A 25,877-nucleotide genomic window follows, 5' to 3' on the forward strand; every position below is an offset into this window, starting at 1 on the left:
TGATATTTGCCTCAGCACATGCCTAGATTTGCATCACTTGATGTATCACTTGATAGTTGTTCTTGTCATTAAAAGACCTGCATCTGACTGAGAGCCTTGTGTATCTTAGTGTCTGAACTGGGATTTCACTTTCTTTCAGCTGCATGCCAAATTTAATATTTGCTTCTTCCCATTCGGCCCCTAAAACCTGTTTGTTCCCCTCAACCGCCAACTTATTAGCTGAAAGTTTACTTCCTCTGTGATCTCAGTGCCAAATTCTTCATCAAGGTGACTTTGCACTCTAGAAATGGTTCTCATTCATTCACAATGGAGTCCATAAGGAGTCAAACTCCACATCAACAGATGAATATGAAGGATGTATTCCTCCAGTAAATGGGGGCATGGAGAACAGGGCAGACAGAGACACTGGCAGGGTTATCAGAAGAGCCACCATCAACTATGATAGGAGTCATAATCAGTGCATGTAGGGGGTAGGTAGCCCTTATTTGAATTTTATCAAAACCTTGAGCAAAACCTTGAGCAAAAATGGAAGCAGAGGGAACACAAAAAACAACCCATTTGTCCATTGAAGAAATATAATAACCTCTCTCCAATCTGCTGGTAATAGAGACATTTAGCAGAAGTCTGGGAGAAGGGTATTTGACTTGATTGTGAATTGATCCAGTCACGGAGTCCTGCAATGATGTTCTATCCCTGGAAATATCTGGATTGAAGGCAAAGGTTTACCAAGGAGGGACAACCTCTGCGTGGTCTATCTGTTTAGTTGACGATACTCCTTGGATTATAAATGGACAAGTAAGGATGGTCTGATATCCACAGGTTCATACCCAGAGCCAAATCCAAATGTGTGTGTGTTATCATGATGATCTTTGGAACAAACAATAGTTTATCTTTGCTGCAAAATGGAAAACTTAAGTTCTAAGAGGCGCCTTCCATTTGGTCCTTCAACATGGAAACAGTATTAAAAGTCATACAGTTCTGCTGAATAAATCTTAAAGTGCTACTAAATCATTTTACCTTGTACATTTGTGTAGAAACCGCTCCAAATAGTAGGCAATAAAATATTAGATTTTCTTGAGCAATATCTTACATGGATGTAATAAATTTCTGTTATTTTTTTTTAGCTGGACCAAAGTGAGGAAATTGATCCTAAATGATAATTTTCACTTAAACCACTCTCCACAGTACAAATAGTCGATTATTACAGTTTGTGTGCATATAAAGATCACAACTTTGTGCATGAATTCTTGGCATGTCTCCCCTAGGGTGCCGTCACAATAACTTTCCCTTTCTAGTTGTGTTTTTAGGAACAATTCTTTTAAATATATCACATGTTTTGTTTCAGGAGACAATGGTGCACCGGGAATTCATGGAAAATTGGGTCCACCAGGAGAAACAGGTACGTTTAGGGTGCCACAAATAAGGGGTCATCAAATAAAGCTCTGTTGCCAGGGAATGGAAGGAGATAAAATGTAATTTTTTATTAGGACATCGAAAATCCTTGCACGTGCCCAAATGATAATAGGAATGATTCACTGTATCTAAAACACAAAGGAGTAAATGTATTCAGAATATATATATACTGTTTTAGGGTCTTTGTTTCCTGAAACAAATAGCCTTTCCCCGGTGCAGTTTTTTAAAATGAGACAGTAGGTGAATGTTCCCAATACTACATGGGTATTAAGTTAATGTACCTTTTTTGGGTGCAATCAGTCACCAACATTCTTACCTCCAAGCCCATGCTGACAAAGGATTGGCTGAAGTGAAACTGACATTAAATCCAGGAGCATGGGACGACTTTCATACTGTTCATGAGTTGCTCTTGGTGGTGCTGCAAGAGAAGATTCACCCTGGGTTTACTGAATGACAGCTCTTTAGTAGACCTGATTGTCCTGCTAATTGCGCATACACTATGATAATGGTTGAGCTTGGCGCAGTACCCAGAACTCCTGGAAGCAGGTGGCGAGAGTAGGGTCTGAAAGTCATTCTGCTTGAAACCAGTACTGCAATAACAAAGGTAATTACAGTTCTAAGTAAAATGCGTACCTCCTGGAAGGTACCAGGAAATGGGATGTACGAAGTCCGACTGATGGTACATAGTTCCGATGGAACTGAGTATTCTTTGGAAAGGTGTAAAAATAACTTTTTTCTTTTTAACCCCTATTTAGTTAAAATATTGCCTTTAAACATAGCTGCCCTCTAGTGCCTCTGCAGCATTCCTGTATCTAGAGAGTTGCCAGAATGGCCACAGGACCAGGTGTGGCCTGGTACACTTATCTGTCAGGAGCAAAATGTGGGCCACTAGCAGAAGGCCTGTTGGGGAGGTAGTGGGCTTTGGGGTCTGACACAACCTTTCTTTCTCCTCAGACAGTTTAGGGATGAGGTAATTCCCAAAGGGGTGAACTGCATGAATAGGCACAGAGCATTAACTAAAGAAGGTGAATTACAAGAAGGAAGGATGCCCAAACACCAATTTAGGCCTAGCATTGCACTTGAGTTATTGGTATGAGAATCTCTCACTGTTTATAGAGCGCTCCCAGTACTCTATATTGTATGGGTGCACTATACTCATGGTTAAAACGCACTCATGTATATTCTTACCATTTGAAGTGTTTTGTGATTATTAAGATGCATTTAGTTGAATCATTTAAACATTAACTGTAGTGAACACATTTGTATGTATTACAATTCCTGTATGTATAAAGTGCAGGACGATATTATTTCCATATAAAGTAACTGTGTTTAGTTTAAGTTGCCTGAGTCATAGGCCCAAAATCATATGTTGTTTTGAGTTTCATTTCTCCTTACTGTCGCGAGAAATACTTAAATAACTGCTTGTTGTGTTAGAAACAGAGTGTTCTCATCCTACTGCAGGTGCAGAAATGCAACATCGTTATTCTGAGATTTAAGGAAATACGAGAAGGGAGGAAGCCTTTTGTGTCTGGCCAATCTGAAAACTAAGGCCAGCGGAACAAAGACGATTTTAATTAGGCTTCCGTGGAAAGTTACTGCACGTACCAAGTTGGGATGGAAAGTTTTGGGATGACGTATTGTAGATCTAACTCCATCTTTTTGTATGATGCATAGGGAAAGTGAGATCAGACTTCTGCTAGCTTTTGGAGGAGAAGGAGCATCTTAGAGCGAGCTCCATAGCCTTAAGCTAATCTACCCATTTGACGTGAATACTTCTTAGGAAGTCAACACGTGCTGACACCTTTGGGAAATGATGAAAGGGAAATAGGTAGGACCTCCATTTAGAGCAGTGTAGGGAAAGATATTTTGTTTCGCCTCCATGAAAAGAGACCTGGACTCCGCATCTATTCTTTGTTTCGTTCTGATTTTGGTGTTCATTGTCCTGTGCCTCTTGTGCCGAATAACCTATATTCGTAGACTCAGCTCTGTATTGATTTTCCTGTATCTATATACTCTAATTTTGAGGTGTGTATATGTCCTATTATTTTTAGCCTTATAATAAATCAACAAAACTGAAGGTCGGAGTTTGAGGTCCTTTAGAAAATGTTTTTATTGAAAGTATGATCTTGAATTGTTTTGCTCCCCTCAACCAATTTTAGTAGGTAAATAAAAGACCATCTGCGCTAAATCTAGTAGGGAAGACCAGATGTGCAATTTAGCGTAATCAAATGGTAGCAGAGGATGGTTTACCTCTAAAGGTGAGGGGAGAAGAGAGAAATTAGTTGTAGAGTTGGAAGGTTAGAGTCTTCTGATGCGGAGTGGACAACGGCGAAGATTGTTGGAGACCGGCGGACGTTGACGGTGCGGCGGAAACAGTGGTAGCGTGAGTATGAAAGGAACTGTGTGGTGTGTTAGATTGTGGTGATGAATTAATTGGTGTTGTCTTGCGGAGTTGGGATGTATGTTGAGTGATTTTGGGTTCAACGGTTTACTGGTCCAGACATGTGCGGATCAGGAAGTTCGGTGAGGGACTCAAGAGAAGTCCAAGATTCCAGGATAGTGACTCGAGTAGGAGAAGAAGCTCCACCAGAAGACACACCGGCACATTACTTGTCAACGAATGTAGGACTCCATACCATAGTGTGGCTTCAGAACTGGCATAAAATCACTGAGAAAGAGGGAGAATTGGCCTACCCTCGTTATGGATCATTTTGTATGGAGTTGCTGTACCAGCTCAGGGGGTGATGTCCTTTCTGAAACCTCCACCTAGAACCACACAATTTGAAGCATTAGATGCCTGGATGAGAGCAGCATTAGTGAGGAGAAGGGAGGCTTCACATGGAAGAATGAAGAAAGCAATGAAGGCATATCAGGATGCTAGATGGGATGCACAGTTGAAGAGATGGAGAGTAGACACCATAGAAGGAGAATGATTGTATCCATTCCTGTTGCTCGTAGGTGGGTTAGAAGGGAAGAGTAAGACAGAAGAAGATTGTGATACAGATGACAGTTTTCTTGATAGACTGTTAGCAGAATGTCCCCCACCTTGTGACTCTAGGTCCGAAACAGAGAGGACGCAACAAATAAAAGAGACTCTAGGAGTGGGATGAATGGGTTCAGAGGAACAGCCAACAGGATTAAGAGGGAGAATTTCAGTGGGTAAAAGAATCCCAGGAGGGTCTGGAGGAATAGGGTATCCAAATCCTGAGCCAGCACAATCTGCAGGAAACATACAGTTACCAGATGCTCTGTCAGCACCAGTCACTATTGGACCAGTGCTTTCAATATATAACCCTAGAGAGAGACCAAGGGATAGTCAGCAGCAAACAGGAGAAGGGGAAGAGACTATATCTGGAGGGAGTCTTGCAATGAGTGGGACAGGCATAGTTCAGGTGCCAGCAACAAAAGAAAGTCACTGCCTGTCATTATTGTCACAAAATCGGGCATTGGAAGCAAGAGTGTCGATTGAATCCAGCATTTCAATTACAGAATGAAGGAGAGGGACAGATGTCCGAGACTGTGACTAGACCTAGGAACATGTATGGAGGATATGAGCCGCAAGTGCAGATACCTCAGCCTCCGAGAATACGTATGCATAATCAGTTGTACCATCAGATGGCCTACTTTGAAATACAAGACAGATTTGACCATACTCAGGATCCTCATGAGTGTCAGAGGGGGGTTCAGGAAGAATGCACTTTGGGTGCAGCCCTGGAAGTAGATCAGAGTGGACCGTTCATAGACGCAGAGGTGAATGGGTATCCTGTTACCTTCTTGTTAGACACTGCAGCTGCGCGCTCCACAGTAAGAACAGAAGTGGTCCCAAATTTATCCCTTTCAGGACAATCGATTCAAATAGTGGGAGTTAGCAATCAGAAGATGACCATTCCATTGGCAAATGAGTTAACGGTGAGAATAGGACCGTTCTGAGGTAGACACCAATTCATAGTGTGTAACGTGAAGTCCAGTCTGTCTATTAGGGCGAGACCTTTTGTGTAAACTAAATTGTACTATATTGTGCATTCCGAGAGGTGTGGAGTTGCAGACCTGTGATGATGATGCCGATTTTAAAATGGCTAACATGAGCTTGTGTGCAGAAATGTTTGTGGTCCTCACAATAGAGGAATTATCATATGACTTGAGAGACTCGGTTTCCCCAAAAGTGTGGGATTTCACGGGTGAAGATATAGGTCTGATCCGAGGGGTTGAACCTGTTAAGATACAGGTCAAACCAAATGCTGAATGTCCACGAACGCCACAGTATAAATTGACTCCAGAAACTGTGGCTGGAATAAGACCTGTAATTGAGTCCATGATTGCACAAGGCATTCTCAAGGAGATAAGAGGAAGTCCCTGCAACTCGCGTATCATGGGACTGCAGAAGCCTAGTGGCAAGTACACAATAGTGCAAGATCTACGCAGGATTAATGAAATTGTGATCCCATGTTGTCCTGTGGTACCGAATCCAGCTGTTATCCTATTTCAGATACCATGTGAAGCAGAATGGTTTACAGTCATGGATTTGTGTCAGGCATTTATCTCTATACCATTGCATGAAGAAAGCCAGTTTTTATTTGCGTTTAAGATAGACAACCGTGTGTTAACATGGTGTTGAATTCCTCAAGGGTATACAGAGAGTCCCTCTATCTTTAGCCAGAGTCTGAAAAAGAATCTTGAACGACTGGTGATGCCTCAGAACTCAATCTTAGTCCAATACATTGACGACCTCCTGGTCTCTTCAGAGACTGAGGATGCTTGTAGGATTGATACCGTGGTTTTGCTGAATCACTTAGCAGAGAATGGACACAAGGTGTCCCCAAACAAACTTCAGTACTGTTTGCCTGAAGTTTAGTATCTAGGTCACCGAATTGAGAAGGGAAAACGAAGCGTGTCACCAGATCGCATAGAGACGATTCTGCAAATGGGAACATCGAAAACACAAAAAGAAGTCTGCATGTTTTTGGGAATGGTCGGCTATTGTCGACAGTGGATCCCAAACTTTTCCTTGCAAACAAAGCCACTGTTGAGATTGACTCGAAAGGACATTAGTGATCCGGTACCATGGGATGACGAGTGCTTGAGAGCCTTCCACGGGTTGAGAGAAAGCATATGTCGCACTCCAGCTCTTGGAATGCCGGACTATAACAAAGCGTTTTTGCTTTTCTGCTGTGAGAAGGAGGGATGTGCGTTAGCGGTCCTTGTACAGACACATGGAGGTGCCCGTAGACCAGTAGCTTACTTCTCAGCTACATTAGATCCAGTAGCTTCTGCGTTGCCCGGATGTCTCAAATCCGTTGCTGCAACAGGTGTCAGCATTGAGAGATGTGAAAGCATAGTGATGGGTCACCCACTTATTGTTTATGTGCCACATTCAGTAGAACTGTTAATGACAAGAACAAAGACACAGTATCTAACAAATAACAGACTTACTACGTACGAGCAGGTTATATTGGCTTCTGAAAATATCACCTTAAAACGTTGTACCACCTTGAACCCTGCTACCTGTTCCGCAAGGAGAAGGAGATGAGGATTGTGAAGAGCATGACTACCTTGATGTTACTGAGCTATCTACCAAACCCAGACCTGACATTGTTGATGAACATTTGCCTGAATCAGATTTGATCCTTTTTGTTGAAGGTTCATGCTTAAGAGACAATAAAGGGTACTTGAGAGCAGCGGTTGCTGTGTGCACCATCTTGGGAATGGTGGAAGCTGCCTGTTTGAATAGAGTATACTCTGCTCAGGTAGATGAAATTATTACTCTGATACGTGCCTGTACCATCTCGAATGGAGTCCGAGTGACTATCTTTACGGACAGTCAATACGGGTTTGGAGTGGTTCATGACTTTGGCCAGTTATGGTCACAGAGGGGATTTTTAACGTCCTCAGGGTCCCCAATCCATAACGGAGAATATGTCCGCAAATTATTGGAAGCTTTGCAGAAACCCAAAGAGATCGCAGTTGTTAAATGTGCAGCCCATGTGAGGGGAGAGGATATTGTCACAAAAGGAAACAATTATGCAGACGAAGTAGCTCAGTTTTGTGCTATACATGCTTGTGTTTTTAATGGAGACTATATAGGGGAGAGCACAGAAGAGACCGAGCTCAGCATGATGTTAGCTGTAGCTGATATTTGGGATGAGGTGAAGCGGCTGCAGGATGAGGTTCCAGAGGAAGAAGCTGCTTCATGGGTTAGAGCAGGCTTTGAAAAGAGAGAGGATGGCATTTGGGTGTCAACAGATGACCGAGAAGTACTACCCAATTGTCTATTGAGCCCGATGGCAAGGCAGGTTCACGGAGCAGTTCATCTTGGGAGAGATGCCATGGTGCGCGTGTTTTTAGGCAAACGTGGTTTAATCCACGATTTTGCATGTGGGCTGAAGCAGTGTGTCACAGATGTGTTACGTGTCAAAAAATGAATGTTGAAAAGAGAACTGTGGTTGCAATGAGTCGCATTGGAAGATCAGGAGGTCCTTTCAATAGGATACAATTGGACTTAATTGAAATGCCAAGGTGCAATAGGCTGAGATATGTTTTGATGGTGGTGTGTATCTTTTCGCGTTGGGTTGAAGCATAACCAACTAGACGATGTGACAGTCTCACAGTTGCAAACCTGCTATTAAGGGAACTGATACCAAGGTATGGTTTCCCGACCTTTTTGGAGACAGATAGAGGAACACACTTCCATAGCGAAATCATGAAACTGTTGTGTACCGCTTTGAACATTGATCAGAGATTGCATTGTAGCTACAGGCCTGAGGCATCTGGTCTTGTGGAGCAGGTGAATGGCACAATCAAGATGAGAGTGGCAAATGTTTGTTCTTCGACTTGAAAGGGCCAGACGCGCTGCTATTGGTCTGAATGAGTCTGTGTAGCACTCCTGACAGGAGGACAGGGCTCTCTCCCCATGAGATATTAACTGGAAGAGCTATGCGATTGCCTATGGTGCCAGCTACAGCATTGATAAACATCACAGATGATTTGGTGTTGGATTATTGTAGGGGACTGGCCGATGTGGTTAATTCTGTGTCCCACCAGGTCGAAGCTGCGACTGCATCCACCTCGAGAGACCTGCTGCATGATCTTAACCTTGGCTTGTTTGAAAGCAGGTGAGGAAGAGCTGCCTTGATGCTCGTTGGCGAGGACCATACCAGGTGATATTGGTAACAAGTACAGCTGTGAAGTGTGGAGGATTGCCAAACTGGATTCACGATTCCCACACTCGCTGAGTTCCAGAGCCTGTGGAAGAAACGACTCCCCTTGTTCCGAGTAGAGTAACTGAAAATGCAACAGACAACGAAGGAACAGGTCAAGTCGTAAGTGGTTCTGATGAGGCTGAACACTCAACTGAGCAAGAAAGAAGAGAGCAAACTGCCCCAGAATTGAGTTCAGAACCTGAGACAGAAGAAATTGCAGATGTGAACTTTGAACCAGACCAGAGTGAACGGCCTGGTGCAGAAGGATCAGACCAAGAGGAAGAGAGGAGAACAGATGCCAGAGCAGAAAAGTGGCCAGCAAGAAAAGAAAGGCTGAACATAAGGCTTGCATCTGATAAAAATCTCGCTCCGATTCCTGAAACGTCTGAATCTGATCAAAGTGAAGCCGGAGAGAGACCAGATGGTCTGAGATGATCCAGAAGAGAAAGGGTAGCGTATCAAAAATACGCATCTCCTGAGTGGACGTGTCTGGCTGCAGATGCAGAAACCAGTGAAATCTGGGAGGTTGGGGACTGGTACGGTGAGCTACAGAGGGGACACCCTCTCGATTGATATTCTTATGCTGGTCCCTGGAGTAGAAGCCTTTGGAACCCTAACTCTGACAGTCCCTAATCCACCAAGTCTGAGTGGGTAGCGCTTTTTGATCCTCAACCAGGTTGTTTTTCCTTCCTTTGGTCGACAGCTCACTGCACGAGAACCAGGAGAAATCCGTACACAGATCCTGCAACTTGTTCTTGCCATACTCGGATCTAATATCATTCCAGATGAAGCTTGAACTGTGACCGAAGAACGCATTAGGCCTTAGAAAGAAGATAACCTAGATCCAAGTGGAAGAAGATCTAAAATTAGGGACTTTTCAATAGAAGAAGAATTGAGGGCTAGGGCTGAATACATCTCTTCAATAGGTTTAGTATTAATGGAGTTAATACTGCAATAATCGAATGAGAAAAGCAAATTAAAGAGACATTGGGAAAAACAGGCTAAAGCAAGGAAAATAAGACAGAGACTTTGTTGCTTTCCTTTGCGCTTCAGAACTGAACAGTGAAAACATGCCATCTGGAAAGTCAGGACGCAAGCAGAAGTGCATAATTGTACCCTTATTGTAGTGGTGCTTATTGTCATAGCTGTGGTGATTGTTACATCGTTGGTTAGGTCTCACGATGCTGAAAAGAATGGGGGACAGACAACACTTACTCCACCTGCTTCAGATTTAGAAGAGGGCGCATCCATAAAAGATAGAGAGATAATCAAAGAAACTAGTCGAAAGTTACATGTAGATCTGTCAAAATGTGATTTCACGCTGAATGCATATGCTTGTTTATTATATATATGTGGATACCATGGAAGCGAAAGACTGTTATGTGTGTATACAATTGCCAGCATCAGTGGAAGAAGGCATTCGATACCATCATTTGCCTTTGACCTACGGCATTACATGTAGCGTGTTATTGAACATGTTTTATAGTAAGGCACACTTTGAGTACTATTTCTCAAATTATGATGTGGTACTCTCCGAAGTCCCAGTTCTTAAGTGCATGAACAAATATGATTATTATAAGGAGGTAGAGCGGATGTCTACATATTTTGTGCCTACTATTACCCTAGATCCATCTTACGCCCACAGACATAATTTGACCTGCATGTTAACTGACATCGAAAAGAAGTTTGCAGGTCAGATAGAAGATCAGCATAGGCAGACCTTATTTAGACCAGATCCTAAGCACAAGGTTATTCCATGAACCAAAGAAGAAATAGATTGCAAGGCAAAAGGGAGTTCTGGACCAATAACTTTAGACTTCCAGCAGAAAGGGAAACTGTGCATTAGAGACCCGTCAACCGACAAGATATTCATGGGTGAGAGTGAGTGTGAACACATCTTCTTGATTGAGGAATCAATTAGAAAAGCGCTATTGGATAAGTTAACCATAGTGCCCAATGTATATTTTTTGTGTGGAAAGAGTACCTATGTCAAGTTGCCCAAGAATAGGTAAGGTACGTGTTCCTTGGCTGTAGTATTTCCCAAAATCATTCATGTGGATGATTTATGGTCCTTGGAAGGAAAAAGATCTCACAGGGGAAAACGTGGTGTAAGTGCAGGTGAAATCATTGGTGATGTGTTTGGAGCCATGACACCCAGTTTGGATGTGATTTTGAATGATGTGAAAATCAGAAAGTTGGCAACGCTAGTAGATAAGCTCTCTGTGAATACGGCCCAAATTCTATTACTAGTGGATGGGGAGATGGTCTTGTTAAGGGCCATGGTTCTTCAAAATCGTCTTGCTTTAGAAGTCCTACTAGCAAAAGCAGGAGGAGTCTGTAAATTGCTGAGAGTCCAACAGTGCTGTACTTATATACCTGACAACAGTCGGGATATAAGGAAATACATTAGTAACATTTCAGAGATACCTCAAGAGTTACGCAATCTGGCGGCTGAAGGACTCTGGAACAAATTGGTAGGGGATTTGAAAAGATTGGAAGCTGGTTTGGGGCAAGGAATAGTAGGATACATCTTGAAACCTATCATAATAGCCGTATAATGTAACTGTGTTTAGTTTAAGTTGCCTGAGTTATAGGCCCAAAATCGTAGGTTGTTTTGAGTTTTATTCCTCCTTGCTCTCGCAAGAAATAATTAAATAAATGCTTGTTGTGTTCGAAACAGAGTGTTCTCATCCTACTGCAGGTGCAGAAATGCAACATAGTTATTCCGAGATTTAAGGAGATACCCGGAATGTCTTTGAAGATGGCTGGAAGGCGAGAAGGGAGGACGCCTTTCGTGTCTGGCCTATCTGAAAACCAAGGCCAGCGGAACAAAGACGATTTTAATTAGGCATCCGTGGAAAGTTACTGCACGTACCAAGTTGGGATGGAAAGTTTTGGGATGACGTATTGTAGATCAAACTCCATCTTTTTGTATGATGCGTAGGGACAGTGAGATCAGACTTCTGCTAGCTTTCGGAGGAGAAGGAGAATCTTAGAGCGAGCTCCATAGCCTTAAGCCAATTGACCCATTTGACGTGAGTACTTCTTAGGAAGTCAACACGTGCTGACACCTTTGGGAAATGATGAAAGGGAAATAGGTAGGACCTCCATTTAGAGCAGTGTAGGGAAAGATATTTTGTTTCGTATCCATGAAAAGAGACCTGGACTCCGCATCTATTCTTTGTTGCATTCTGATTTTGGAGTTCATCGTCCTGTGCCTTTTGTGCTGAATAACCTATATTTGTAGACTCGGCTCTGTATTGATTTTCCTGTAGCTGTATACTCTAAATTCGAGGTGTGTCTATGTCCAATTATTTTTTGCCTTACAGTAAATCAACAAAACTAAAGTTCGGAGTTTGTGGTCCTTTAGAGCATGTCCATATTGAAAGTATGATCTTGAATTGTTTTGCTCCCCATAACCACTTTTAGTCGGTAAATAAAAGACCATCTGCGCTAAATCTAGAAGGGAAGACCAGGTGTGCAATGTAGCGTAATCACTGTACATGGTGCATTGCTGTAGTGGTTGCTCCAGAGTTTCCTACCTACCTGCTACGGGAGCAGAGATTCAGTGTGCTACTCTCTAATGAATCACATGATCCAGGGCAGCCCTACATTGTTGTAGGAGAGACTGGAGGACCCAAATGGGCTGGAACACCAGTCATAAGAGGCTGAAGCTGCACCTATTCTTGGCATGGGTCATGGGGGGTGTTCAGTGATGCTCAGCAAAATGTGTGCTTCACTAACCTACTGTTCTCAGTAAGCTGAGATAATTAGTCATTCTCTGCTACTGACATCAATTACATCATTTTCCTTTCCCTTTATCTGCCATTCAGCTGCCTAAGACCGGTATGAAAGGACTGTCTTGTATTCCGGCATTGCCTCTTGATGTAGTGTGATGATGTCTCCTACAATCCAGTGTTGTCACAGTCAGATGAGGCTGCTGACAGCTGACTGGAAAGATATTCACCTCTGTGGTTAATAAATCTTCTTTCTTAACTCACTCCTGGTGCGCCCACCTTACTACAGTCTACTGTATGCAATAATCAATCCAGACTTTCACAGGACAGACATGGATGCTTCTTTAATCGCAACAATGCAGGGAGTACATCAGAATAGGTTGTAAATTGAAATGAAATACCAGCATTTGTAAAGTGTGCAGCTACCTCAGGTGAGGTGTCCCGAATATTAAGCAAGCTATTACCCAGAGTCACAAAGTGTTGGGCTAAACTGCTGCCGGCGCCGGCGATCGAACCGTGAGCCCCCGTGGTCTGTAGTCAGCCGCCCTGGCCGCTGCACTACACATGTAAGACAGACACCCCAAAAGGAGAAAGCTACTTTTCTGCAGCCTCTTGTCCCAAGTAGTGTAAATGCTAGCTCAACATTCTGAATGACATAGAAATATTCTTTAGCAGGACCATGGGCCAGATGTGCGACCCTTTTTTGCGGCTGCAAACGGGACATCCTCCCGTTTGCGGCCGCAAAAAATGATAATAACATGTACAAATGTTATTTTGCGCGTCACTGTCTAGCAAATTGGCATTTGTGACTCTCGCTATTAGGAAGGGGTGTCCCTTCCTAATAGCGGGTCAACATGCTATGTACTATTGTTGTGCGGCCGCATTTGCGGCCACAAACAACTCGCAGTTTACCACCTATTAAAGTAGGTGGTAAACCACTCGCAAAGGGGAAGGGGTCCCCTTCGTGAGTATGTAAGAAAATAGAGACCACTGCCTGCCCTTAAAAAAATTTCACTGAAAAGTTTTAATTTTTCTATTTTGAATGCATCCCGTTTTCGTTTAAGGAAAACGGGCTGCATTTTTTTTTAAAAACTGCTTTATTAAAAAAGCAGTCACAGACATGGTGGTCTGCTGCCCCCAGCAGGCCACCATCCCTGTGAATACCTGCCATTCCTAAAGGGGTCGCAAACTGCGCCTGTCTCATTAATATTAATGAGGCATGCAATTTGCGACCCCATTAGGAATCGCAAACAGTATCTGAGACACTTCTGTGCATTCCAAAAAGCGAGCCGCAAATTGCGAGCCGCAAATGCATCGCAATTTGGGACTCGCTAATTGGCGGGTTGTACATCTGACTCCATAGCTCTTACCTGCCCCTGGACCCATAGAACATGGAGGAAAGAATGGTGCTACAACGTGCAGTGCTCAATGTACATCATTATATCCAGGCACCCAGCAGTGTTAAGTGTAACGCCTCACCATTCACAGTACCCTCTATCTTGTGTCCACTTCCCTCTGTTGCAGTCTCTCTTTTTTGTCTCTCTTGTTCTCCCCTACCATAGAGCTTTGAGACAACTTTAGGGTGACATAAGGTGGTATACAAAACACCAACACAACTTACATGAGTAATGCTCAATTTACTCATTTGTGTTAGATCTAAACTAGGCAGGACAATAAAACAAATGTTACCTCAATTGTAGACTCTTCTAAAGGAGGTTCTTTGGTTTATGTCTTATTGTGCTTGCCTCGGCATGAACAATGTTTTCACAGTGTCCCAATGATTCTAGTAGAAATAGCTCATTGGGAAAAGGGGAGATTATGGGGAGTAGAAAATGTCACAGAGGGACAGAGCTAAGACAAGCAGTCAACATGGCAGCCACTTTAACATTTTACAACATAATCATAGTCACTAAGTGTATGTTTTACAATACTGATAACCCCAACCTTAGCGAGCCATTCTTTAATGAGATCGACTTAAGTAATACAAATAGGAAGATGATGGTAAGCATTGAAGGCCTGGTATGTTATGTTAAGCGTATTTGTAAAGCGCAAAGGGTATTCTGGCACGGAGCAGGTGTGTGTGTCTAGCCCTGCTTATGGTAGGCTGGTTGAGTGAAAAGCCAGGTCTTCAGCTTCTTTTAGAATTTAAAAGTGGGCTCTGATTTAAATTGGGAGATCGTTCCAAGCTTTAGGAAAACCGTAAGAAAATGCTCATCCGTCTGATATGGTTCTGTGTATGCATGGAATGTGTGCAAGTAGGAGTTCTTTGAAGCTGAGGTGTCTGAGTGGTTGTTGGAAGGAGATGTGACTTTTCAGGTAGGTGGAACCTGAGTTGTGTAGTGCCTTGAATGTGTGTGTGATGGAGCACTGGGCCCGTCTTACCATTTATCCTGCGATGAATCTTTGATAGTTGCCTGATAGATAAAGGGGAGCTAACATCAATCCAGTAATTCCATTTACAGTGTAACTTATTTGGTTACAGAAGAAGGACCCGGAATCGATCAGTAAAGTTTATTACCAATTAAGGGCCAAACTAATGTATATAAGTCTCAAAAACATGTTGTAGAGATACAAAATCTCCACAGGCATGCCAAAGCGAAGAATGAAATTAAGTCTTAGTAGCATAACATAACAGGTGTATTTGTAAAATGCACGATTACCCGTAGGTGTTTTGGTGCTGAATAACAGATGTTTATTGTTACCCAACTCAATGGTACTCACTTTATCGACCTCAGATGGATGAAAGGCTGAGTGGACCTGCTGGGATTTGAACCTGTGACCATGAGATCAAACACAGGTCACTTGAGTGGCTGCTTTAGTCCGCTGAGCCACCAGACCCGGCATAAAGGACACACGGAATTCAGTTGCAGCAATACAGCAGATAAGAAATAGAATTTGATGGTTAGTTTACAGGTTTCGATTCTCCCGTCTATGCATGGATAAATCTAAAGTTGCCTAAACTAGTTCTAAATTAAAGTTGAAAAATAGCATAACATAGTGAAATCAGGAAAATCAGGAAGGTGTAAGCATAGTAGAGACTTCAGTAAAAGCTATCCAAAACGAGGCAAAGTATAGCATAAAGCCATATAATGGAAATATGAGCAGAGAGGTCTAAACCTCTCAGAGCCCAAAGAGTATATGCCTAAGACTAAAGAGTAAACATCAATAAAACCCACAGAACATTCGAGAATTCCACGTCATCAGCTCCAGTAGGCTTTCACCCTCTCACAGTAGAAATTGGCAACTTCACTCAGTTTTCCCATCCTACAGTTTGAACATCAGGACAACCTTGGCTGTCTCCCTGCACCTGATACGACGTAAATATGAGTCTTTTCTTAGCTTGTTAGCGCCTTTCCTTCTGTCAAAAGTTCTCCTTTCGAACTTCACTATCTCTAATACACAATATGCCATTCACTGACTATGAAATCATGTGAATGCACCTGCAAAGAAAAGAACATGCAGCACAAACAACACTTTCACGTTGAAGGTTAAACATCGAAGACCAAATGCTTAAGGCCTTTGGTTAAGCTAACTTAATAAAACCGTCAGTGTACACGGTAAATACATGATTATATATGCACCTACGATTATAGAATAAATGCAAACATCAATTAGTGAATACATGAGTACATAAAATAGAGTTTCAATAACAGCAATAAAACTCTAAATGCAGAAATTTTAATGTGAACAAGAATTACAATTTCTAACATTAGAATAAAGGTATTAGAACACACGCTTATGTGAATTACTATTTTCTACAGTGGATACACTCCAGCAGTATGTTTAATGCTTTATTCTACAATAAGATTAAGGTACACAAAATATATGCTGCTAAGTACGCGTAAATATTTCACTTCTGTGACTATAATGGTGGAGCTAAAATTACGCTGCTCCATGTGTGAGGAGTTTGAAGTTTTTTTTCTTTTTTTACAGACTTTTACATAGCAAGAACTTGACCCGAATCGGGTATCAGGGCGCTTTACATAGCAACAGCTGCATTACATGAGGACACATTCATTTTTGTTAGGCACAGGTAGATTAAGTGATTTTCCCAGAATCACAGGATGTTCAGCGTCACTGCCGAGACTTGACCCAGTTCCCCAGATTCGAGGTTGACCGTCCTAGCTGTTAGGCCAACTCCTCTCCCCAAGTGAGTGCATTTGTGTATCGGGAGCCTGTGTAGTTCCCTGAGGTGTGGTCTGATGTGAGTTCTGTGTGGGAGGTTGAAGATGAATCTTGCTTTCAAGTTCTGGATTGATTGCCATCTTTTAGTGAGTTGCTTGGTGATCCCAGTGTAGATGGTGTACCCATAGTCCACCTTGCTGGTGGCTTAGAAGTGAATGACCGTTTTTTCTAGTATTGCTCGGGAGCCATTTCAAGATCTTCCTCAGTATCTTCAGGATGTGGAAGCATGATGCAGTGACAGAGTTTACTACTGCTGCCATGTCAGTTTGCTTTCAATGCTTATTTTTGAGGTTCCTGATGGAGGTTCTGGGAATGGGTGTGGGTCCGAGTTTGGCCGGCCACCACTAGGAGGTGTTCTCGCTGAAGATCACTACTTATTTCTCATCAGTGTTGGTGATTGAGACAGTTGCCTTTCATTCAGTTAGCGGTCATGCAGATGGTGAATTTGTTTCTTGTGCGGGGGTCTTGTTTGATGATGTTGTAGTGTGCAAGAGAGGATGTTGATGTCGTCTGCGCAGATAACGTTGGCCAGAGGGATCATATATACATAGAAGCTAGTGGGGCTAATCGATGAACCTTGAGGCTGCCGAGGAGTAAGGTGCCAGGCTGACAACTTGTTTTCTATCTGTTAGGAAGGAACAGATCCAATGGAGAGCAATCTCCATTGTGGATACTAATCTCATAGAGGAGCCTGATGAGGATAGGGTGTGAGATTATGAAAATACAGCAGAGATGTCCAGGAGAATGAGGGCTGTCAGTCTCCTCTGTCTAGGATCATGTGGGCGTCATTTAGTTTGGTGATGAGTGCTGTTTTTGTGTTGTGGTTGGGCCTGAATTCTGATTCATGGCATCGAGGAGCTAGTGGTTGCTGAGGTGGTCGGCGAGGCTTCGGTTAATTAGTTTCTTTAAGACTTTTTCCAGGTATGGTAGGAGGGAGATGGGTCTGTAGTTGAAAAGCATGACTGGGCAGTCGATGGTTTCTTAAACAGGTTCATGATGGTGGCATGTTTCCAGGTGTCCAGAAATGTGGCTGTGTGGCTGGAGGTGTTAAGGAGGGGTGTTAGTGCTTCAATGATGTCTACAAGTCCTTTGGTGAAGGTTTCGTGGGGGCAAGGGTCAGATGGAGCCCCGAGTGCAAGGTCTTCATGGTAGCAGTGGTTTAAACAGTGGTAATAGTAGGCCACGGGGTCAGGCTTTGTTCATCAGCTGTGATGAGAAATTGAGTTGCAATGTAAATGGGTCCAGTTGACGGTCGAAGTTTCTGTATATAGAGGTGAATTTGTTACAGAACAATTCTGAGAGCTTGTTGAAAAGGGCTTGTGAAGAGGTGATGTTGCTGGAGGTGGCAGAAGGCACAGTAAAATCTTTGATGATGGTGAAAATTTCCTTTCTGTTGTAAGGGCTGGTGTTGCTGCACTTTAAAGAGCTATGCGCTTGGTGTTCCATATCTGCAGGTGGTAGAGTTCTTGGGCTATTTTGAAGTTGTATTTATTTGCAGTGTCTTGACTTGATCTCTATTTTCCCTCTAGTTGATTGCAGTGGCGTTAAGTCAGCCTGAGTTCCTATTGTACCAGCTGACCTGTGGTCAGGCTCTTGACTTTGGAGCTCATTTGAGGGGAGACAAGGTGTTGGTGCATGCAGTGTTCCAGGTGCTTAGGTTTTTGATGGCTTTCAGTAAGTTGCTGGTGTGCTTCGGCCAGTGCTTCTGAGATGCTTTTCCAGCCGCAGCAGGCAAGTCCGGTGGTGATAGGTTAGTGAAGGTGCAGGATCGGAATGCAAAGACTGACATGGGTGTGGTCTTTCCACGTCAGAGTTGCTGTCTTGTCCACTGTGAAGTTGCTGATTAAGGAGAAAATCGGTCCAATAGGTATCCGGCAGTGTGGGTGGGTTGGCAACATGCTGGGTGAGGTGAGGGTTTCCGAGTTTTTCTAGTGACTTATTTTAAGGATTTTTGGAGCCCCTGGCAGGCCATATTTTGGGACCCCTTTTCGATGCGATTGAAGCTTATTACACCATTTCTACTAACTCAGCTGGCGTGAAGCCAAACAATATTGAGTTATACTTAAAATTTCAAAAATTTGAATCATGCAAAAATAGCTGAAGTATGGTTTTGCTTGGTGTCACAATAATATTTAGAATGACACTGGGTAGAGAGAGAAAGGGTAAGAGGTGAAGGTTGGCAGTGCTCCGGAGAGTAGTTGATGTAAAGAAATAGAGGTGTGAAAGATCACTTTCCCGGGGGTGGGGGCCCTTGGAAGGTGTGGCCTTGGTCAATCGCACAGTTTGCTCATGCCTTGACTGAAAGTTGAGTGAAATAGTTTATGCAGATAGAGATGAACAGACTGGAAAGCCAAAAAACACATGGCTGACAAAATCCATTAAATTAAATGTGATGAACTTGAATGACAGGAGGGATGTTGTAGGCTTGTGCCCCTCAAAGGCAGCAGAAATGTAAAAGCAATGGCCACAAGCAAATACTGTAGAGCCCCCCCCCCCACATCTCATTTAAGGATTATAAAGCATATTAGATTCTCCTTGAGTGCTGGGGTATAAAGAGAATGGGAACATGACGTATGGATTGGGAACGCAATCTCACCACTTTGTATATGGTTGTCATTACAGGCTCAAAAGGAAATGCTGGCAACCCAGGGCAAAAAGGTAAGGCACATTTGAATGTCAATCAATCAGCATTTTTATAGCTTGCTAATCATCCCAAAGTGTATCCAGGCGCTGTGTGAGATGGAGCTGTTCGAACAGCCAGGTCTTGAGGCCACTCCTGAATTTTGTGAGGGAGGTGGAGGTTCAGAGGTGGATGTGAAGGTCATTCCTGGCCTTGACAGCAGGGTGGGAGAATGTGCATACTGCGGCTTGGTGCAATGGATGCGGGGGACAGTAGCGAGGGCCTGGTGTCTGGTGGGCTGGTGGAAGGTCAGGCTGTTGTTCAGGTATTCTGGTCCTGTGTTGTGCAGGACATTGTAGGCTTAGGTGAGCAGTTTGATGTGACATCTTTTTCCAAGGCTGAACGGCAAACTCCGCTCTGCCCACAGATCTTGCTGAGTTTTTCCTACTCTGCACTCCGGCGGAGTTCAGCGAAGAAACTCAACCTGCTGCGTAACGGCAGAGTTCACTGCCCAACTGTAGATGTCCTGCCTTGTTTGAGTTTATGCGCAGTTGTTACAAATATATCATTCAATAACGAACAGCGCGCAGCAGCAGGAAATATAAAATATAAAAAGTTTGCCTGATGCAGACTTTTTCTAATGTGCTTTTTTTCCACATAAAGATGTAGAGCGTTTCATAAACTTTTCCCAGACCATATAAAGCGCAGTTAAATTCACTGAGACCGTATAATACGGAGTCCCTTTAAAAAGGTAGAGACACGCTAGCGGATGTCTGCCAGGCGGAACGTTCAAAGCCGGCTCACTGAACCGCGGGACACCAGGTTACATACACAGGCCATTCTGGTCCTGTTATCAAAATGTCTGTGCCATTGCCATGGACACCATATTGTGTACAAGAAAGCGCTGTGTACAAGACAGCGCTCTCCTCTCTGTGACCTCTTGTCTCATCAGGAGGACCTATCCGCATCCTGTTTAAAATAAAATACAACTCTCCTTGCTCCAGTAATTACACTTTTGCAACTTCAGGTTTTTACAATGTCATTATTTGAACTTCTCTGACTCCTTTTGAATTAAATATTGTTGCGATTTCTTGAAGTTTTTTAATATTGCAATAAAGTTCTCTCAGGCTATATATATTTTATTTAATAAATTATCTATGCAAATATTGGCTCTGCAGTCTGGAAGCATGAGTGCATTTTTGTAACACAATGGGCCCGATTCACAGAACTAACTTAAGACAAAATCCTAAACTTACTACCATTTTGGTATTCACAGAAGGCACTTACTCATTTTGGTATCCACAGAAGGCACTTACTCATTTCGGTATTCACAGAAGTTAGGAGTCCTAACTTTAGGACACCTAAATGCCTTCTGTGAATACCGAAAGTCTTAAAATTAGGATTTTTCTCAATTTAGTAGTAGTAAAGTTAGGACTCCTAACTTTAGGACTCCTAAATGCCTTCTGTGAATACCGAAAGCCTTAAAATTTGGATTTTTCTCAGTTTAGTAGTAGTAAAGTTAGGACTCCTAACTTTAGGACTCCTAAACTGAGAAAAATCCTAATTTTAAGACTTTCGGTATTCACAGAAGGCATTTAGGAGTCCTAAAGTTAGGACTCCTAACTTCTGTGAGGTCTAAATTCCTCAGCTCCTCAGGCCCCCACGGTCAAGGGTTCAGCAAGGAGCAAGCCCAGGACATCATGAGCCACAAACATAGCTTAACAAGCCTGTCCACACTCTCTCTGTCTATCATTCTATTCTTGCTACCCTTTTTTCCACTCATATAGCACGAGGAGTCTAGTTGGTTGGCCTATTGGAATAGTAGGGCCACTGCTGCTAAGATCAGTCCTCCTGCGTACATTACTTCTATTGACAGAGCAGAGCAGCATCTACTCTGTAAAAGATTCTCCACTACTAAATGTAATTTTCATTGTCTGCATAATCACATTTCTGCCTTTTGCTGCAGGAGCAGAAGCGGCTGGCTTTAGGTCAGTGCAGTTTGCCCCAGCAGTGCTCTTTGTTCCTACCTCTGACTCGCAGGACTAGGGGCGATCATAAGCCTAAATTGAATATTGAGCAGGAGCACTACAATTCAATCTCATAGACCAATTACCCCCTGTCCCGGGTAATAGAGTATTATTGATTGGTTGAAATTGGTTTCTTGATATTCCATTCTAGGTGGACAATAAAGTAATCGGGCAGGACTGTCACCAGGGCTAGTGGCAGAGGACAGCTAAGGGTGGAGACATGATTGCCAAAAAACTGTGTTCAGGAACATTGGTCTTCATAAGAGCTTGCAAGAAAACCAAAGCAATCCCTCTAAGGAACAAGTCGATGCAGATATATATGCTAAAGGGTTTTAACACCATTTCCACCATCTTCTCTAAAGGAGAGACAGGGTTAAACAAAGTGGCTGCTATGGAGAATAAGTCTGAATCACTCCGCGGTACGTCCGAGGCCGAAATAGAAAAGCCTCTTTAGCCAAATCATACCTTTTATCCATCTGGAAATAGAGTGACCCTGTCAATAGCTGAATCAAGCGCTGAATCCAGAGAGGAAGGCCCTCTGCTGAAAGACTTTAATCTTCCAGATATAAATCTGAATTTAGTCACAAATGACACTCAGACATCTAGACCACATACTAATATTCCCTGTCTCTAAATTAAACCTAGGAGACAGCATAAGCGACTCTCCCTCTGGCCCTACTATCAAGATGCAGCTTTTTAATAGTATACCCAGTGGACTCTCTCTAACATATTCAAGGGTGTCAGTCATCCACATCTCCTAAACGGCAAGCCAGAGAATAAAGCACTGATGTCTGAATCATTGCTTTGCCCGGAAAGAGTTCTGTAGTCCATATTGGCTTTAATGGAGACATCTGTAACTAACTCAGATCACATCTTGGATTCTCTTTTGTCCTTCACTAAATCTGTCATCTCAGACCAAAGACCTCCAAATGATAAAGCTACCCCTTTTCCCCTGCAAAAGAAGACTCCTTCGGTAGGGGATTCTCCACCCCTACACCTTTAACGCAGCTCCCATCCACCCAAACGTATGCTGCTCCCTACTATAGTAGGACACTGAGGCATCAAAGTGGACTCACTGCACCTAACCTGCCGGATTCGGAACTTTAATGCCGATAGAGCTGACTGCCAGTGTAATTAAGGACTGCCTCAGAAGGAGTGGAACTTTGTATCACCAGGGGCTTGCACGCAATGCATTTCTTTACCCCGCCCACATCCACTGTCCCGCACTACGGCGAGTCGGTAAACCACGGGCCGTGTAAAGGCTTCTCCTTTTCCTATATATTAGCCCATGAAAAGTAGGGTTAATAGGGCCACCCCCGTTTTTTTGCTCCAGTTCCCTACCATAGTTGCAGGGACTTTGGTACTCAGGGAGGTGCACCCATCGTAGTAGGTAAAATAAGGGCAAGGAAATTGCAGATTTATGTGAAGAAAACCAGCCCTACTTGGAACAGCAGTTTTTCAAACTTGAGGTCTCTTTACCTTCACTAGCACCATTGACCTCTCTACGTTCAGAAAAGATAAAAACAAATACAGAACGGAATGTTTTACCACAACTTTAAAAAAAGAAAGGTTGCAAAAGTTGAACAATCAGCAGTATAGAATAACGAAACCAAAAGAAAAAGTGAATCTGCCCGTATGCAGAAGAAAAAAAGGGAAAAGCTCCATAGAATGAACAAAAAAGAACAAAACAACTGCGATTTGACCCTAATTTGATCTTGAATCCAGTCTCGACTGCTTCAAGAAGGTCAAGTTGAAGCCATCACAAGAGGTTCTTTGTTGTCAACAAGTACCTTACACAATTCAACTTCAATTACACAAGGAGATAATCCATTAGATTCCTGTCCAGTATTGGTGACACAGCACAATTTGAACCCTAATGCTGCAATAATGTTATTTACAATCCCCTATTGGGAATACGCCTGTGGGAGAAAGCCAGGCTAATTTCCCCCTGTCTGCACCTGTCTCTAGAATTTGCTTTCATTTTTAGGTCTCGCGTAGACAGGGCTTGCGCTGTCGCAAGACCTATAGTAAATACAATATCGAGGGTAATTTCTCCTGCTGCTTGCCATTGGTTAACACTAGCATTGCTGTTGTTATCTTACTTACTGTTTGCTGGCGATCCCATACGCCACTTCCGTTTTGGGAGGAAGCAGCACCGACCACTGCGAGTGTTTATATCTTATTTTGGGGACTACTTTTTTGGAGGTCGAGCATCACACACACACATGCATACATAATCAGCACGGCGCCCTTTCATGAGCGCCACGCTGTTAATGGTCTCATTATTTCCTCAACCCTCGCTCTCCACTCTCACTCCCCTCTCCCCCTCCTGCTCGTCAGTGACCAGGCTCCAGCTTGTGTAAACAGCAGGCTTCTATCTTTATGCATTGCTCACCACAAATGCAGCGTTACGCTTTAACTTACAATGTTTGAAATGTGCTGCATGTCGACGTTTTTTTATTTAATTTACAAGTGTGACACGCATACATACATTATCAGCGTTGCGCCCTTTCACGAGCGCTGCGCTATTAATGGTTTGTTGTCTCTTTCCTTGCTCCTCCACCCCCTGCTCTCACTCCCCCTCCCTCCTCGTCGTCAGTCATCACCGGGCTACAGCGTGTGTGAATAGCAGGCAGCTATCTTTATGCGTGGCTCACCACAAATGACCGGTTACTCACCGGTAATATTCATTACTCCGAGTCGTAGCCCTCCCCGTCCCAGTCCTAACCAGTTGAGCATAGCTCCTCCCACCAGACACTCCCAAGCAACTTGAAACCCATCCCTTCCCTCCAGGCCACACCCATACCCTGAGGCATATAGCACCGTGACCCGCCACTCCACATCCTGTATCAACCAAGCACAAGAAGCCGAACAGGGAGGGAGGGATGGGAACCTGGACTGGGACGGGGAGGGCTACGACTCGGAGTAATGAATATTACCGGTGAGTAACCGGTCATTACCTCCTCGTCAGCCCTCCCCGTCCCAGTCCTAACCAGTTGAGCAGATACCAAAGCAATAATCGGCTTCACTCAGCAGAAAAACAGACTTTAATAAGCATATAAAGTCACACCACCGGAGCAGAACGCAACACAGCGTCCCCAAACCCAGCAGACTCAGTCCCCCCAACCACCAAACGATAATGGGACATAAACGTGTGAGGAGTACTCCAGGTAGCAGCTCTGCAGATCTCGGCCATGGAAGCCCCCTGAAAACAAGCCCAGGAAGCCGCCACCCCCCGAGTCGACCTTCCCTGAACAGAACCAGGAGCCAACGCCCCACAGGCCTCATACGCAGCACCCACAGCCCACCGCAGCCAACGACTGAGGGTAGCCCCAGAAGGCTTCAGACCTTGACCAGCCAGCCCAAAGGTCACAAAAAGGGATTCGACCTTACGAAAAGGCGCAGTACGCAACAAATAGACCTCCAGAGCCCTATGAACGTCCAAACAGTGCAGCCGCACCTCCACCTCCGAAAGAGGATCAGGACAGAAAACAGGCAACACCAGATCCAAAGAGCAGTGAAAAGAGGAAGGGATCTTGGGAACAAAGGAAGGATCAGGCCGAAGAACCACCCGATCAGGAAAAAAACGTAAAAAAGGGGCAGAACAAAGCAAGGAGCCCAACTCCCCAACCCGCCGAGCCGAGGTAATAGCCACAAGGAACAGAACCTTGATAGTCAGAAACCTCAAAGACACCTCATGCAGAGGCTCAAAGGGAGCCATCTGCAAAGCCCCCAAAACCAGAGGCAGATCCCAAGTAGGAGCAAAGGTCCGAATGACAGGCTTCTGAAGGATACAACTCCGCAACAAGCGGGACACCAGGGGAACCACCGGGTCACAGACCGAACCCCGAAAGGCCCGGACAGCAGCCCACTGAGCCCTCAGGGAGGACACAGCGAGACCCAAGTCAAACCCGTCCTTCAAAAACTCCAAGACACGCACCGGATCCACCTCCAACGCGGACCACCCACGCGCCTCACACCAAGACCGAAAAGAAACCCAATGCCGGGCATAGGACTTGAGAGTCGAAGGGCGCCTGGACCTCTGAATAAATTCCGCCACAGAAGGAGAACACCCCAAAGCCACAAGGTTCATCCTCTCAACAGCCAACCCGCCAATCGCAGGCGGACCAGACACCCCCGAGACAGAGGGGGAAACGACAAGGGACAAGGGACCACCGGCAACCTCCAGCAGGGCCCCACCGCCAACTTCAATAACAGAGGGAACCAAGGCCTCCTGGACCAAACCGGAGCCACCAGGATCACAGAAGCCCGATCCCGCTTGACCTTCAGGAGAACACGCGGAAGCAGAGCAATAGGGGGAAAGGCATACAGCAGACCCCCCTCCCACCGGAAGGACAGGGCATCCACCCTCCAAACCTCCGCAGAGCGAACCAGAGAACAATACTTCTCCCTCAAGGCGTTCCCCGGAGCGGCAAACAGGTCCACCACCGGGATCCCGAACTGAGCCAGTAGGCAACCAAACACCTCCTGAGTCAGGCACATGTCCGACAGGGAGGGAAACACCCTGCTCAGGCGATCCGCCTCCGTGTTCAAAATCCCCGGTAGATGCAAAGCCCTCAGAGACAGCAAGTGAGACTCCGCCCACAGGCCGATACTGCGTGCCAACAAATTGAGGGAAGCCACCTTCGCGCTCCCCTGGCGGTTGATATAACACACCACCACCGTGTTGTCTGACCGT

General features: G+C 44.2%; 1 protein-coding gene and 1 long non-coding RNA gene across 3 annotated transcripts in view; one reads left to right on the top strand and one right to left on the bottom strand.

The window, feature by feature from the left end:
- Nucleotides 1–25,877, top strand: part of LOC146868566 (ficolin-1-like) — a 292,230-nt gene that overhangs the window by 51,047 nt on the left and 215,306 nt on the right. For both annotated transcript variants that reach the window (XM_085611321.1, XM_085611331.1), the window contains exons 3-4: nt 1,346–1,399; nt 19,154–19,189. In XM_085611321.1, the coding sequence (XP_085467447.1) occupies nt 1,346–1,399; nt 19,154–19,189 (90 nt within the window). The remainder of the gene's footprint in view (nt 1–1,345; nt 1,400–19,153; nt 19,190–25,877) is intronic.
- The window catches only part of LOC146868567 (uncharacterized), a 77,045-nt gene that overhangs the window by 47,728 nt on the left and 3,440 nt on the right, over nt 1–25,877 (bottom strand). Inside the window, exon 2 of the long non-coding RNA XR_014963028.1 lies at nt 1,730–1,831. This is a non-coding gene — a long non-coding RNA (uncharacterized LOC146868567). The remainder of the gene's footprint in view (nt 1–1,729; nt 1,832–25,877) is intronic.

This window comes from Triturus cristatus, chromosome 1_2 (assembly GCF_964204655.1).
Source record: "Triturus cristatus chromosome 1_2, aTriCri1.1, whole genome shotgun sequence".
Lineage (NCBI taxonomy): Eukaryota > Metazoa > Chordata > Amphibia > Caudata > Salamandridae > Triturus > Triturus cristatus.